The 16,747-nt window shown below is 45.4% G+C and overlaps 2 protein-coding genes across 2 annotated transcripts; one reads left to right on the top strand and one right to left on the bottom strand.

Annotated features, from left to right (window-relative positions):
- Positions 1-7,349: 7,349 nt before the first annotated feature.
- Positions 7,350-8,465, bottom strand: LOC119650455 (antigen 5 like allergen Cul n 1-like). Its single transcript, XM_038053310.1, has 3 exons — positions 8,314-8,465; positions 7,718-8,100; positions 7,350-7,661 (listed from the first exon to the last, which is right to left on the bottom strand). The coding sequence occupies exons 1-3, from the start codon at positions 8,428-8,430 to the stop codon at positions 7,415-7,417; spliced, it is 747 nt and encodes a 248-aa protein (XP_037909238.1). The 5' UTR covers positions 8,431-8,465; the 3' UTR covers positions 7,350-7,414.
- A 6,317-nt stretch (positions 8,466-14,782) lies between these two features.
- Positions 14,783-15,807, top strand: LOC119650454 (antigen 5 like allergen Cul n 1-like). Its single transcript, XM_038053308.1, has 3 exons — positions 14,783-14,950; positions 15,058-15,440; positions 15,497-15,807. Exons 1-3 carry the CDS (start codon positions 14,834-14,836, stop codon positions 15,741-15,743), a joined length of 747 nt encoding a protein of 248 aa, XP_037909236.1. The 5' UTR covers positions 14,783-14,833; the 3' UTR covers positions 15,744-15,807.
- Positions 15,808-16,747: the final 940 nt, after the last annotated feature.

Raw genomic sequence — 16,747 nt, 5'->3', positions numbered from 1 at the left:
GGGCAGCAGTTCGTTGGTGGCGGATAACTTGGCCACAGTAGTGAGAGTCATTGGGATCCTCTCTAATAAGTAGCAGGCAGAAGAAGGAGACCCCAAAGAAGACTCCTCACTCACGCTTCAACAGTGTCACAGGCGGTGTAAATAACACCTAACCCTATTGTTATTAACTAACCACCAAGCAAAAGGATGCAGGAGAAAGATGGGGATCCTCTAAGGAATTAGCAGGTGCCTAAGGAGAGAAAGGCATACTACTAGTTCCCAAGAACAGAACCAAAAGTATGGAAGGTAGAAAAGGTGTGCAAGTGGGCACGTCGGCAATCGAAGCAAAAAGATGAAGAAGAAAATGAAAGTGAAAATTGGGCGAAAGGGAATTGTTACCTTCAGCAAGGTTAAATTATCATGCATGGATGTTCTTAAAAAGGTCAAAGGTGGCCCCGTTCTAAAAGATTTGAGTGGAAATATAAGCAAGATCTGAAAGACTCTGTATGAGCTGGACAAATCCAGCTTGCGCAAAACTGATGGCTTTCGCACCCAACTTAAGAGATCGCTTGGGGCATGAGATTTACATTCAGTCTGAAGCCCCTATTACACCTACTGAGTGCTCGGTCGAGTATATCCCCGTATAATCAACCCAGACAGTAGATTTTGAAGTGTGAATAGAACCATTTTTAAGGTTTTGTGTAACACCTGAACGCCACGTTATCATATTTTGGGCAGCATGGTGATTTGTTGTGACCAAATCGATGTAAATAAGCACGATAACCTCCGTATCCACTTAAGAATTGCGTTAACTCGTAGCTTATTTTTTCATGGCTTCGTTCAAACCATCTCCGAATATCCGGAATGATGCCGTATGTCCAACGACCAATTTGTGACTCGTCCCATCGCTTTTGCTACCCTTCGATAGATTCTCACCGTGCCAGCTGACGTCGAAAAGCACTAGACTCCCCAGCTGCATACGTTTTGTCGTAGAGTCACCGGCCTTCATTCGGCAAGATGTCTATGGGGAGCATCCCTGCTAGTACATATGCTGCTTCTCCTGATGTTGTCCGATAAGCACTGCATCCCCGGAGTGCACTTAGCCGATATGCCATTCCCAATTTTCGGCAGTTCACTTTGTTATCCAGAACAGTTGCCCAAACTGCAGCTGCGTGGAGTAGCACGGAGCTGACTACCCTAGAAAACAGAAGACGTCGACTTTGTCTTGGTCCACCAATGTTCGGTAGTATCCTGGAGATCGTTGTAGCGATAGAAGACGCTTTAGTTGCGGCGCACTCGATTTGTCTTTTGAGAACGAGAACTACTTCTGTTTTATGTTCAGTAAGTAAAAGGCCGGAATTTCTCAACCAGGAATTGATCTCCGATATCGCTCCATTCGCATAGATCTCGATCTCGTCTTGGCGCTTCGCAACCACTGTTATTCCGATATCATCGGTGAACTCAATAGTTGTCACGTTGTCCAAAAGGCTTAGGGTCAACACTCCATCATACATAACTAGCCACAGCAAGGGACCTAGGACAGAACCCTGTGGCACCCTGCAAGTTGTCGGGTATATTTTTAGCCCATCACCCGAGTTCCAGTAAAGCCTTCTCCAAAGGAGAAACTCAACAACAATGCGTTTAAGGTATTTCGGGGCCTGTATCTTGTCGAGTGCCTCGATGTTGATTTTTCCTTACGAAATCCGAATTGTTTGTTGGAAAGGTGTCCTCCCCTTTTCGCAACAGCGAGCAGTCTGTTGTATATTACTCGTTCAAATAGTTTGCCAATTGTATTGCCCAGACATATCGGTCTACATGAGAAGGGGTCACCCAATGGTTTACCTGCCTTCGGAATGAGTATGAGCTTTTTTAGCTTCCATTGCTCGGGGAATTTGCCTTCCCTAAGGCATGCCGTGAAAACTTGGGCAAACATACCTGGCGCTGTCCTGACGGCTACTTTCAGGGTAATATTAGGGATTCCATCCAGTCTTGGAGTCTTTTTTTCAGTCAATCTTTTCGCTGCATCTAGAACCGCTTCATTTGCCACTACGGGAACTTCGTCAGGTCGGTTTCTTCTGCGCTGGGCTCGTCTTTTAGCTTTGAGGCACTTTTTCCAACATTCCTCAATTTTTGAATTCCACCAGAAATTAAGATTTCGTCTTCGGAAAGTGCTAGGTCTCTCTCGCCTATCCATCTGTCTGTCTGTCTTTTTTTTTGAAGAGGTGGAAATCTTCAAAAGCCACTGGTCTAGACACACCAGCGTGTGGAATATTTATCTACTAAAACCACCCCCGACTCCCTCCCTGCCCCGGGGAACCACCATAAGGTGGCTTAGTCACCTTTCTTCTATTCGCGGCGTACGTGAATGCGCTTTTCGCGCCTCCTGTGCCTTTCGCAGTTTCTTTTGGTAGATGCGATCACGGAGTTGACCGCATTCCAATTCTCTTGATGTGTTACCATTTTCGACACAAAATTTTCCGGTACCAGCACCTCTTCTAGAGTCTCCTCTAGATTCCTCCTTTCTTCCACAAATCTCGGACAGTGGAAGAATACATGCCCTGGGTTCTCTGGGACTCCATCGCAATTTGGGCAGTTGGGTAAGGTTTCCAATTTAAACCTGTGCAGGTATTGGCGGGGCCGTGGGATCGAGGATCCCCGTGGGAAACTAGGTGAGATTATAATTAATCTCACCGTGTCTCTCCAACCACTCCTGGATGGCAGGAATGATCCTGTGAGTCCATCGACCCTCTCCCGAGCGTTCCCACCCCTCATGCCATCTATTTATGGATGTCTCCCTCTCAGCGTACTTCGTCTGCGATAAGGATGAGATTGGCTTCGCATTGAATATGTTCGCCATCTCAACTGCAACGCCATCCTCCAAATTGGGTTCGCATAGAGCATGATTGATGTCACCACCCTGGCTATAAGCAACTTAGAGGTATATCGTTGCCTTGCCAGTGCCATACTTGCTGTGGATGATTTGTCGCAAACATACTGCACGTGTTGCCTATAACTAAGCTTCTATCTATTACCACTCCCAAGTATTTGATGGTCGGGTTAGAAGTAAGCATATGATTCTCGATTCTAATACAGGCGTAATTTCTCTTCCGGCGCTTAGTGATGAGAACTGCTTCCGTTTTTTCCTCCCCAAGTGACAGACCAGAGCTCTCTACCTAACTTTCAACGGCACTGATTGCCTCGCCTGAGTATATCTCAACATCGTCGAGATGCCTAGCGATAACAACCAGCACTATGTCGTCAGCGTAACCCACCACTGTGCCTTCCCCCGGAAGGGAAAGATTAAATACGTCGTTGTACATGATGATCCATAGCAGTGGGCCCAGTACGGAGCCCTGTGGGACACCCGCACAGACAACGTACTCCTGGTGTCGGTTATCGGTGTTATAACAGAGTCTCCTTTCAGTCACATAACTATCGACGATAGCAGCGAGGTAGGCGGGAATACCAACCTTCGTTAAGGATTGGCGTATTAGTTTCCAATTGGAGGAATTGAATGCATTTCTCATATCCAGGGTCACCACCACGCAATATTTGCTAGTACCGCCATTCCATTCGCCAAGCCAGTAACCATTTTGATAGCATCAATGGTTGATCTGACTTTTCGGAAGCCATACTGTCGATTTGAGAGCCTTCCCTGGCTCTCAACAATCGGGAGTTATCTATTGTAAATTACTCGTTCTAGCATTTTACCCACAGTGTTCAAAAGGCATATGGGTCGGTATGCGGATGGTCCACCTGGAGGTTTATCAGCCTTAGGCAGTAGTACCAACTTCTGTCGCTTCCATGATGCTGGAAATATCCCCTCGGACATGCACGCTTCAACCAACTCAGCGAACATGCAAGGTCTGGATTACACGGCAAGCTTAAGGGCCCTATTCGGCACGCCTGGATCTTTGTTAGCGCAGATCACCAGCAGTTCGTCTCTGGTGAGTGGCGATATTGCTGTCACACTCAGAGGTCGGTGGAAGCTGTCTGTGCTCACCCCTTACTAGGGGAATAGCTCCTGGATAATTTTTAACAAGAGTGGAGGGAATGTGATCTGCGGAGATGATCGGCTTCTGAATGGTCCCATCACGAGGCGTCCCCTCCACGGATTTACGTCCGCTTCCGAACAGAGCTCCTTAAAGCATTCCCTCTTGCTTCTTTGCATGGCAAGCTTGAGCGTTTTGCGGCCTTCTTTACAGGCGCGCTCTTTTTGCCCTTGGTCGATTCTGCTTACCGTTCTCTTAGCTGCTCTCCTGGCGCGGTGACACGCTGATGGGAAGCTGGCCAGTTCAGTATTCCACCAGTAGTGTAGTCTTCTACTAGGGAATGAGCACCTCCTAGGAATGGACGCGTCACACTTTTTGGCGGTGCTTTGCTCATCCAGAGCTTTTGTGGACCAGCCTGACATCTTTCTCGGTTTCGAGAATACGGTCTTCTGCCCGGTGACTCCACTTATAGATTGCCTGGTAATCGCTGTGGGTGTAGTCCTTGCTGACGCACCAGGACAAATGACGTGCCAGTGCAGGGCTGACAAAAGTTAGCCCTTCGATTGAGGCAGACCCCCTTCCTGAAAGGTGTTCAACCTTGAACTACGACCCCTTTCGTCGAGGACAAGACTGTCAAGCATTTCCTCGAATTCGGACAGTGTCAGACTTGGTGGGGCGTAACAGCTGTACACATATACCCCGTTTACTTTCGCCTATAAAAATCCACTATATGTCTGGTTTCCAGTATATTGCGTAACTTCTCAACCGCATGCGTGGATAATGTTCTGGTCGCTCCTCCTCAGAGTTTGAGCATTTGGCCCATCTCAAATGCATTTTCCAACCTCTAATTGAGGTCGGACTAGTCCTAAACAGGGACAAATGCAAGTTTTTCCAGAATTAGGTGAGGTTCCTCGGCCATTCTATTACCCCAGACGGAATCCAACCCGACTCAGATAAGAGACTAGCAATTTCAAGTTTCCCGCGCCCTAAGACAGTGAAAGAGCAGCCGAGGTTCTTGGGCGTGCTAAACTTCTATCGTCGTTTCCTGCCCAAGGCCGTCCATCACCAGTCTGTTTTGAACGCGTACTTGCCTGGCCCCGAAACCAAGGACATACGAGTGATTATGTGGCCTGAAGAGGCTGTCCAGGCGTTTGAAAAATCTGACTACAGCTACACTCTTGTCATTCCCTCAACAAGATGCGCCCCTAGCCGCATTCTTTGATGTCTCTGAGGTTGCTCTTCACCAAAAGGTGAATCAAGTCTGTTAGCGGTTGAGTTTGTTCTCTAAGCAGCTGAACTCCGTTTAACGGAACTACAGTACTTACGATCGAGAACTACTCGTCGCATGATTGAGGATCAAATACTTCCGTTTCTCTCTAGAATGCAGGTCGTTTACAGTGTTCACGGGCCACAAGTCTCTAACGTATGCTTTAAAACAAAAGCTTTATAAACCAGTACACTTCTGACATTCGGCAGGTGTCTGGCAAGGACGACATAGTTACTGACGCTTTTGTCACGTATCTTCGAAGTAAACCTCTCCGCCTCGGTCGACTTTCCGGCTATCGCCAAGGCACAAGAAGATGACACAGTACTTCAGAGCCCCATGTCCAACCCCAAATACAAATTTCGGAAGTTGCCTATCTTCGGCTCAAACCTCACTATTTTCTGCCAAGGCTAGGAGAAGGCACCTTAGCCATACATTCTGGCCACTTTTCGCATGGAAGTGTTTCATGCAGTTCACGATTTGGCGCACCCAGGCTTGAAGACCACGAATCGGTTAGTTACCGGAAAATACTTCTGGCCCGCTATGAACAAGGACATCAGCTTCCGGGCCAGAGATTGCATCACGTATCAGAAGTGTAAGGTCACGGGGCATGTAAGAAAAGAAGTGAACGACCAAGCGGTTCCACACGATCCATCTCGACCTCATAGGCCCTTTCCGAGACTCGCACGGCTTCAAGTATTGCCTCACAATCATCGACAGGTTCACGCGATGGCCTGAAACAATTCCTCTAGCTGACATTGCAGCACAATCTTGTGCTGAAGCTCTCTGTCGAAAGTGGATCTCGCGATTTGGAGTTCGGGCAGTGACAACCACTTTTCTCGGGGCTAGGCTAACTCCTGGGACTTGAAAGCCGTAGGACCATTTCATACCACCAGAAATCCAATGGGACGCTTGAAAGTTGGCACCGGACGCTGAAATCCACCATTATACCCGCGACGATCCATCCTGGATGCAGGCCTTGCCTCTCGTCCTGCTTGGCCTCCGAGCAGCCTCCGGAGCTGGTATACGGGGAGAGCCTGAGGCTCTCGAGTGACCCGGTCTTTGACAGAAGATCGAGTCTCACAGACTTAGGATTGCTGAGTCTGCTGAGAGAAAACTTTAAAAGAATCAAATCGACACCATCCACTCGGGGGTGGAGTGATGTGGCGTGATAGCCTGAATTTTAATTTCCGGTGCGGAAGTGCAGCTACTGCATCACTACTCTCACCACATCACAGTCTCCTCAGCAGGTGGGCACTGAACTGAGCCGAGTCGATTGGAGAAGAAGAAGGACTCGGCCTAGCCTTTCGATAGCCGCGAGCGAGCACGGAGCTCACACATTCTAAAACGTTAGTTGTGTTGCGGTAATTGCGGGAATCGCTCGAAGAATCTCTGGTGAAACAAGGGGTAAGATGTTGTACTCGCCCTCTCCGTTATTTCGTAGTAGGAGCGAATGATAAACGAGTTCATTTCCTCAGTCAATTTTATCCGCTGTCTATGCGAACCTGCTGAAGTAGTCGCCACAGATTGTAACAAAACAGCTGCAGCTGGTAGAGTAACGCTCCTGGTCATCATGGCGCCTAAACGTATCGCGATTAGTGGTTTCTACGTCGTTCTGTGCATTGCGGGAGTCCGACCCAGTAACCAAGTCAGACTATCTCCGCTGGTTATCGGTACCGGATTTTAGAATTATTCTTCTCTTAATCTAATGGATTTGCGTTTAATCCCTAACTATCAGGTATGATGATAGCTCCCTCAGTGAGTAATCTGCAAGAATTCAAAGTTCGTGCAATTTCTTCACCTATCCCTTAAGACGCTACGCCAGCGCACAACCATTCAGACTGAAACTATCTATCCCTCCCTCTTTCACAACCGCGCTTGGGACCAGCTACGGCGGAGTTATTATAATTATCATTCAATCAATTGTTAATAAACAAAATTTGGACTTGCTTGAACGAGATTGGATTCTTGTGTTTAAGGGAAAGCGACCAATTGTTAGGTTTTTTCTTTAAAAGTAAATAAAATTAATTATTTCAACTGTTAGATGTTGGATATGAATGAATGTTTGAATGATCGTACAACGAATACACAAATCGCTGCAAAATTAAACTCCATTTTTCAGTGCAATATTTGATGAGGGTATATTTTATCTTGAATCAATTCCTTCGGAAATAGTTAATTAAACGACATTAGGGTCAATTGGTTCCGAAACAGAGCACAATGCTGGGTAACTGGGGTTTGTTCCAGTGGTACATTGGGATGCTGTGGTGCCACTGGTGTAGATCTTCCTGTTCAAAACGTTGGTCTGGGCATAGTTGCAAGCGAAGAAGTATTCTGTACCGCCATTGTTGGTTTGACTCAAAAGGGCGCATCCAACACGGATGTTACGATCATTGACAATTGGGGTGAAATGTCCAATAACCGCACTGCAAAGAAAACACGATAGAAGAGCTCATAATGCCGATGAGGTTAAGATTCTTACGTTCCAGATGAGTAGCTGTCAATTTGGGCCATGATAGCATCCTTGTATTCATTGAACCAACTTTCGATTCCATTATTGATTGCCTTGTCAACGGTAGCTGCTGGTATACTCCAGTACCAGGCCAAGTTCTGTCCGGACCACTTGAAGCGGTCAGTGTTGCGGCATGCATCGTGCTTCATGGCACATTGTTTGACATTCAATGCTGCGAGGGATGCCAACTCATCATCCCATTGCATAGTTCCCATCCTAACTGCTGAGAGGAAGCCAGGAAGATTTCCAGCGGCGACGGTATTCCTGTATCCGTTGTGCTTGTCAACGATTGCATTTTTGTAGGAGCTGATATCTATTAACTTCTTATCTGCTGCACAGGTGGATGCATAATCCTATAAAGGGATAGCAGTTAGTAGTTTGGTTTAAAGTCATAGGTTAACTGGAGTGATTTTTGGATGTGTATCTTTTATTATTTTATCGTAAATAGTATCTTAGGCCCAGGTGTAAACGGGATGAGGAATAGGTCCTTGTTACACTCCTCGATTTTATTTTTTTATTTCTCGATCATTTCGGGAGAAATCCATATTGTTTTGAGATCTACTTACCCCATTGTTTCCACAAGCAATGTGCTTGGATCCATTACACAAGGAAGTAGCACAGTAGTCGGCAGTCTGGCCCCAAGCACAGGCTACTACAGCGAATAAGAATACAAACTTCAACATGTTTTTAGACTATCTCCGAACTGGATCACTTCGAGGAGATCTACTATCCAGCTCTGTTGGGAGCTCTCCTTTTATACTGAGAAGTTGGATCGCCCATATTTGATCCGTAAATAAAATTGGCTAATAAAAACAATTGATCTATTGGAAAGTGAATATTTTCGGCTAAATTTGGTATGATTTACCGTGGTGAATGTCTTATTAAAAGATAACAGGTGTCATTTTCCATTTTTAAATGAATATTAAGTAAATAGATACACCGGGCGGTAGTCTTCTTTTCGTGAGCCATGTGGGACAATATTTATGATATATATATAAACAGAAGCACTAAATTTAAACTAAGTATACAGAGCAGAATTTGTTGAATTCGCCGGCAAAATATAGACAACTAGTAAAGTCGTCTTCAGAGGATTATTTGATAAGATGGGTCCGATTATTGTTGAAGTCAAGAATTTGGTTTCATACAATGCTTTCCACTGCCCCACTCATTTGATATCCAACGTGAGTACACATTCGGAAGGAAAAGTTGCGTCCCTTTTCGCATAGATAGAGAGCCTCTTAAATTCCTCCGAAAATGGTGCCACCTGTTTCGTGTAATGCGATCCACATACCTCGCTTTCCCACCAAATTTCATGCCAACAAGTCCATTCTTTTAAGAATAAACCGGATGTGACAGACTGACCGACAGACAGACGACAGCAGTTCATTGATGGTGGATAACTTGGCCCCTGTAGTAAGAGCCATTAGGGTCCTCTCTAATAGGTAGCAGGAGGAAGAAAGAGACCCCAAAGAAAAGCCGAAAGTTCACCCTTCAGCAGTGTGACAGGAGATCCAAGTGACTCCTAACCCTAGTATTATCAACCTGTCACGAAACAAAAGAATACAGGAGAAAGATGGTGATCCTTTGGCGAATTGTCAGGCGCCTAAGAGGAAAAAAGCGCACTCAGTTCCGAAGAACAGAACTAAAAGTATGGAGGGTAGAAGAGGTTTGCACCAAGGTGGCGCGACGACAATCGAAGCGAAACTTAAGGGAGACGAAAACGAAAGATGGATGAAGATCATTATCAAACAGTTGAAGAAGGAAGCGAAACTGCAAATTGGCGAGAGGCAATTGGTATCTTCAGTAAGGACAAACTATCGTTGGTGCATATTTTTAAAAAGGTCAAAGCTGGGCCCGATCTAGAATATTTGGGCGGAAATGTAAGTGCCCAAAAGATCCTGCTTGATAAATCCAGCTTGGACAAAACCGATAGCTTTTGAACTCATTTTAAGAAATCCTTTGGGAAAAAATCACAGTACGGGTATGAGATTTATATTCAGTCCAAGGATCTCAACTACATCCTGCGAAGAGTTATGTGAAGGGTTGAAAGAACAATTGGAGTGGGAGGATGTGGGAGAAAAATCTATTGTGAGTTTCTCAAACGGCCACAGTGCAACTACCAGTGGAGGGAACGCAGAAATTGTTGTCAGCCGGGAAACTATAAATTGAATGGGTTGTGTGCCATTGAAGAGCTGCTTCAAGTCCATCATCTTTGGATACTTCGTGCAGCAACAGCACTGGTCAATTTGATTGACATAAAAGGTTTGAGAAGAAATTACAGGCCACTAAGGAGCTCAATAATCACCCATAATGCTTATATTCCGAGGAAAAAGGAGGGACGACATATCGCTGGAAGTAGTAAATGCTAGGAATTTGGGAAACCGTGGGCTGCAATAAAAAATAAGTTATTGTTTATGATAGTGAGGGATCCTAAGTCCACACCCACTTGATGTTGGACAGGACCAAATAGAGAACAAATTACTCTCAAGTTTTGTTGGTCTACGGACCCCTCGTTTAGGGCATGGCACCCAAGCATTTAAAAATAGGAACTAAAGGTTTTGTCCAGGGCAGAGGCAACTCATCAGACATGAGGCAGCGTATGATGAGTTACCTCTGCCCTGGAAAAAAATAAAGTTAATTCAAATAAACTTGAATCATTGCAAAGTCCCTTCGGATTTATTTAAGTAGACCACCTATGAGCCTAAGATAGAGGTTGCTCTCGTTAGTTAACGATGCAGAAACTGTTAAGGTAGCGAATGGAGCATGGACTCCTCAAGTGGCAATATAGGCTTGCGGTAGGCGAGCTATACAAGTATCATGAGTCGGTAGACCAGCGGCTTTGTGGGAGTGAAAGTAAGCGCTGTGTACGTGCAAAGCCGCCACACCCCAAACAGTGTCACATTATTTGATTTTTAAGATTAGGTATATTTCTAGCCACCTTCCGGAAAGCAAGTCTGCCTCAGTAGTAGACCTGACCTTTATCTACCCTGCAATGGTACGTGGTATGTCTTAGTATGCGAGAAAGAACTACTCCCACAGCGAAAACCAGACAATTATCTTCAGGCTATAGTTAGAGTCACATGGTAGGAAAACTGTATATCCAAAGCGGACAAGGCCATGGCTAATCTACAAGAGCAATGGACGAGCAAGCCTCCGCGGCTCCACGGGAAAAGTTCTCCATATGATATAAATCATCGTTAAAGCAGGTGACACATCTATGTCTAGGGGATCCACATTCCCTAGTAGAAGACCCAACTACTGGTGGAATTAGGAACTGACCACTCTTTGATCAGCCTGTCACCGAACCAGACAAGCGACTCTGAAGGCGAAAGGCAGAATCGATCAGGCGCAAAAAGAGCATGCATAGAAGACAGCCAAAACCAACAAGGAATGCTTTAAAGAGCTCAGCTCGGAGGCGGATGTAACCGGAGAGAGCACCCGTTGAATTGTGATTGGTAGACACAGACGCCTGTCATTTCTATAGATCACATACCCTACCCTCTTCTAGAAAATCATCCAGTGCCTATTCTCCAAACAAGAGGGAGAGAAATCTATGAATGTGATGCAATTCCTGTAGAGACCATGGTTACGGTATGGTAGTTTAACCCCGGCATTAGGCCTAACCCCACGGTCCACCTGAAAAACGAACCCCGAACCCCGTTGTGGCAAGCAACAATAGGAACAATATATACTGAGAGCATGGCAAAGCATTCATACTGGTAGATGCAGGACCTACCTAAATCTTTACCAAACTAACAAGTACGGCATTCAGGCTGCAGGTGAAACTCCACGCTTGGGTTCCGAAGATTTCTGTCTACCTAGATATAACCGCAACCACCATAAAACTCTCGATAGGGGTTCATTATCATCATCAATGACGCAACAACCGATAATCGGTGTAGACCAGCCCCAATAAGGAACTCCAGACAACCCGGTTTTCCGTCAAGGTCCACAAACTCGATATGCCTGAAAGCTGTCTACCATCCTGGTTTACACCTTCCACTTTTCGGGCTGGATCTTCATCCATACCCATATATGACCCGCCAACTACAACCTATTGAGCCGGATTTTATCCACAACCTGACGGACATGGTATCACTTATAGATTTCATCGTTATTTGGGCTACGGAATTGTTCATCCTCATGTAGGGGACCGAAAATTCTTTGGACGATTCTTCTCTCGAAGGCGGCCTAGAGAGGAGAAATTATCAACGTTCTCACAATTGTAGTCTCCCCTCTTTATTCTTCTCGTTTGACCAGGGCGATTTGATGTTTTTGGTTCTTTGATTTTTGGCACTGACGTCGCCACCATGTACTTTATCTTGCCTTCATGTGCAGATGAAGGTAGACTGGACATCTCGGGTTGTTCTTTCCATAATGCCAAAATCGTCAGCGTGGGCCAGTACTTGGGTGGACTTGAAGAGGATGGTGCTTCTCGCATTCACATTTGCATCGCGAATTATTTTCTCCAGGGCAAGATTAAAGAGGACGCATGATATGACATTTCTTTATCTTAGACCGTTGCTGATGTCAAATGGTCTCGAGAGTGATCCTGCTGCTTGTATCTGGCTCAACACATTGGTCAGGGTCAGCCTAGTCAGTCGTATCAATTTCATCGGGATACCGAATTCCCTCTGGTCGTGTACAGTTTCGCACCATTTCCATTTCGTAGCCGAAATCCCTGTACTTGTGTCTAATTGCCCTAATTAGGCCTTGGATCATTCGCCTTAGTGGAGGTTCCCTTGGGACGCTTGGTTATGATTCAACTGATATAGTTGTTGCCCCCTCTTCTTCCCAGCCACCTCACCTGTAGTGATCACAGACTAGCTGTGGGGAATCTGGAACAGAATAGATGACAGCAAAGCTCTGAGCCTTCACGGAGTAGCTAATCGGGCCTTAAGTGTGAAATTTAGGCCCGACATGTTCGCAGAATTGTAAGAAGCACGCATATCCGAAGCGATATTTTCAGCAATATAGAAGCGGTAGAAGCTGATACTGCTGCTAAAGACTGGCAAACACCCAGGTGAGAGATCCTGCTAGAGACCCATATATTTTCTGGTCACTATGGGGAAAACACTGGAGTGGGTAATTTACAATAGGTTGCTCCTGATTGTTGAGAACCAAGAAGGGATTTCACAGTAATTCACAGAAAGGATAATACCAACAAACATAGTGTGGTAGTGACCCTGGACATGAGGAATGTATTCAATATGGTCAATTGGAGCCTTATAAAGAAGTCCCTGGTGACGGTTCCCATCTATTTCTCTGCTATTGTCGATAGCTACTTGCGAGCAAAGGCCCTGGTATGACACCGATGACGGACACCAAAAGTAGGTTGTCTCCTCTGGTGTCAGACAGGGTTTTTTGCAGCACTACTCTAGAATAAATGCATGGTACAATACTGTACTTAATCTTCCTGTTCCAGAGGAGACCACGGTGATGGGCTACATCGATGATATAGTACTGGTTGTTGTCACGAAGCATCTCGAAGATGCTGAAATGTACGCATGAGAAACAATGGGAGGTGTTAAGGCTTAGTTAGAGAGCGCGGAAGACGGAAGCGGTCCTTATTACCAAGCACCGTAGGAAAAATTAGATCAATTATAATCTGACCCAGTTTCTCACCGGTCATGAATTCCTTCGGCAGTGTCCGTATAGTTTAGTATTCTATTGTCCGAGGTTCGTGGAAGACAGGAGGAACTTAAAGGAAACTCTAGGTGAAATGCTATCACTGGAAAATACTAGCTAGGCAGGAGGATTGGGATGCGATCAACTTCTTGTTCGCAATGATCCAGGGTAAACTGCTAAAACCGGAAGAGGTTCAGGATGGCGCGGTTACGATCGCTGCACACAGAAGAATGGAGATCTAGTCAAAGTAATCTAACTGCGCTCTGTGATGTAATACTCAAAGGTGGTGCCAAGCAGAAGGAGCTTGGGGAGTCGCGGGTAAAAATTCCACCAAGAACCCCTACTGATATGACATGGAGGGACTTCACAATTTATGCAGCATTTACCACCACTTATTTTCAGCGCAGTCGTTTCGCATGACCCATTTCCTTTAATTTATCGCTGCTTGGGATTATATTTTGTGAGGGTCTGATGTCAACTAGACCTCTATGGTTCTGAGTGTTGGCCGACTACAAAAGACAATGAATGGCGCCTGGAGGCAAAGTTGTTTCGTTGAACAATTGACGTGACACGCCTTGATCTCACCCGAAATGAGGATATCCGCAATCGATATGGGGTTGCACCGATCACGAAAAAAATGGATGGTATGGCCATGTGGTTCGTGCTAAGGAGAATTCACCTGTCAAGATTGGTCTAAACATTGAAGTCGATGGGAATTGACAAAAAGACAGGCCGAAACAACGACGGCTTGACACTTTGGATGGTGATTTGAAAGTCTCTCGACTGCACCGAAATCAAACCTGATCAACACGAAGCAAACCTGTTTCTGAGTGGCACAAAGCCTGAAGAAAAAGAGGGTGTCATATCTATTGTTCTTAGTATGCATACTTCAGTAACGCACCTTAGTTATCCGATCAGATAGATTCTTAACCAAGGTGATTTATAACAAAGGACGCCAACTTCGCTCTAAAGGATTCAAACCACCTTTTTGAAGACCCTAAGTGGTGGGTTTTCATTTAAGCTAATCTGACAGATCTAAGAGAAATCCTTCCTTTCAAAAATGACCGTTGTATTGGCTGTTTATTTTGGATTTTAAGTTTCTATTTATATTGTACAATGTGTTGTTTATAAATATTATCTTAAATGGTAAACGAATAGAATATTAGCTAAAAAAATATGGTACTGTCTACTGTACAGGCGCGTGTGATACACACGTCTGCATATCAAGATTGTGAACTGACACCTGTTATCTTTCAATTGGATACTAATTTTCGGAAAATCATACCAATTTCAGTCGAAAATATTTACTTTTCAATAGATGGATTGTTTTGATTAGCCATTTCTTATTTGCTGACTAAATATGAGCCATACAACTTATCAGTATAAAAAGGGAGCTTCCAGCGGATCTGAGATAGTAGATTTCCTCGAAGTGATTCAGTTCAGAGATAGTCTAAAAAAATGTTGAAGTTTGTATTCTTATTCGCTGTAGTAGCCTGCGCTTGGGGCCAGACTGCCGACTATTGTGCTGCATCCTTGTGTAATGGATCCAAGCACATTGCTTGTGGAAACAATGGGGTAAGAAGACCTCGGAATAACACTCATCTTATTTCGAGATGATTTAATAATTAGAAAGAAGGAATCGGTCCAATCTCCAGCCAAAGTGACATCTTTGCCCTTTTTAGGACTATGCATCCACCTGTGCAGCAGATAGGAAGTTAATAGATATTAGTTCCTACAAAACTGCAATCGTCGATAAGCACAATGGATACAGGAATACCGTCGCCGCTGGAAATCTCCCTGGCTTCCTCTCAGCAGTTAGGATGGGAACTATGCAATGGGATGATGAGTTGGCATCCCTCGCAGCATTGAATGTCAAACAATGCGCCATGAAGCACGATGCATGCCGCAACACTGACCGCTTCAAGTGGTCCGGACAGAACTTGGCCTGGTACTGGAGTATCCCAGCAGCTACCGTTGACAAGGCAATCAATAATGGAATCGACAGTTGGTTCAATGAATACAAGGATGCTACCATGGCCCAAATTGACAGCTACTCATCTGGAACGTAAGAACCTTAACCTTATTGGCATTATGAGCTCTTCTATCGTGTTTTCTTTGCAGAGCGGTTATTGGACATTTCACCCCAATTGTCAATGATCGTAACATCCGTGTTGGATGCGCTCTTTTGAGTCAAGGCAGGAACAATGGCGTCGAATACTTCTTCGCTTGCAACTATGCCCAGACTAATGTTTTGAACAGGAAGATCTACACAAGTGGTACCACAGCATCCCAATGTACCACTGGCACAAATCCCAGTTACCCAGCATTGTGCTCTGCTTCGGAACCAATTGATGCTAATGTCGTTTAATTAACTATCTCCGAAGGAATTAATTCAAAATAAAATATGTCTGGTTAGAATATTGCACTGAAAATGATGTGTTTCCTTGGAGGGGATGCGATTTATTCCCTGTCCCTTTTTTTTATTGGTTTTGCTCTTCATTTCGTTTGGAGATCAATTTTGGAAAAATATCAAAAGAGCTCAAAAAACGATGATCTCTGAGAAAGCATTTTTTCCAGTATTCTAGCCACGTGGCTCTGGGGTAGCGTATCAAGATAGGGGTTGATGAGAATTTGGAGCCTTCGACTGGCAGTGGCATATTCCATGAGGGTATACTCTCCACAGTTTCCCTCAGGGATCGTCAGCGATCTTTAACAGCTCGCTTGCGATAGGGCGTGTGACCTCTCCGAGGCGCCCGAGTAAGTAGTTCTGACCCCCTAGCTGGTAGTATACCTGTGTCCAAGGTAGTAGCCTCGAGAAAGCTTCTTGGTGAAGAGCGGTCCGCGAATGACCGGTACACGTCGGGACACACTGGGAGCATCCAGAGTCAAATGGGGTGATATACGCGTAGCCCTGCCAAGGTGGTAGTTGTGACGTGTATCAGGAGCCAACCCCTTCGGGACCCTGGTTGGGTTATGTGCAATGAACCGGTGATAGTAGACCGCATTGCCCCGAGCGAGCGCTGGTTCGTCCGTGAATTCCGGAATCAATTAAGCGTAGGTCAGGCCTCAGGAAACTCGGGTAGGGGCTGTGTTTCCGAGGGTACACCCGTCCCTGACTATTCAGGCTAGCTCCCTTGTGCACCATGAGGTGGATAGTTTTCAATGGAAAATACACATAAATTAATAAAAGGAATCGATGAAACAACATTTGGGCGCAGCACAAAAATGCGTCGTTCAACGCAACGATCAGCGAAAGAGGCAGGGAAGGCTGACATACCCGATGTGACGCGAGGGCACCCAAATAATGAGGAAGCCTTATCAAGTGGCGCGACTGACCGTGCGAAGCTGGCAACTCCAATACCTTGTAGTGCC

This window comes from Hermetia illucens, chromosome 2 (assembly GCF_905115235.1).
Source record: "Hermetia illucens chromosome 2, iHerIll2.2.curated.20191125, whole genome shotgun sequence".
Classification (NCBI taxonomy): Eukaryota; Metazoa; Arthropoda; class Insecta; order Diptera; family Stratiomyidae; genus Hermetia; species Hermetia illucens.
The sequence above is the reverse complement of the archived record's forward strand: the minus strand, read 5'-3'. Positions and strand labels throughout refer to the sequence as shown.

Coding starts and splice junctions, on each gene's coding strand:
- LOC119650455 (XM_038053310.1), bottom strand. CDS start 8,430: ATGTTGAAGTTTGTATTCTTATTCGCTGTAGTAGCCTGTGCTTGGGGC. Junction 8,101..8,313: donor TTGCTTGTGGAAACAATGGG/GTAAGTAGATCT, acceptor ATCCCTTTATAG/GATTATGCATCCACCTGTGC. Junction 7,662..7,717: donor GACAGCTACTCATCTGGAAC/GTAAGAATCTTA, acceptor TTTTCTTTGCAG/TGCGGTTATTGGACATTTCA.
- LOC119650454 (XM_038053308.1), top strand. CDS start 14,834: ATGTTGAAGTTTGTATTCTTATTCGCTGTAGTAGCCTGCGCTTGGGGC. Junction 14,951..15,057: donor TTGCTTGTGGAAACAATGGG/GTAAGAAGACCT, acceptor TGCCCTTTTTAG/GACTATGCATCCACCTGTGC. Junction 15,441..15,496: donor GACAGCTACTCATCTGGAAC/GTAAGAACCTTA, acceptor TTTTCTTTGCAG/AGCGGTTATTGGACATTTCA.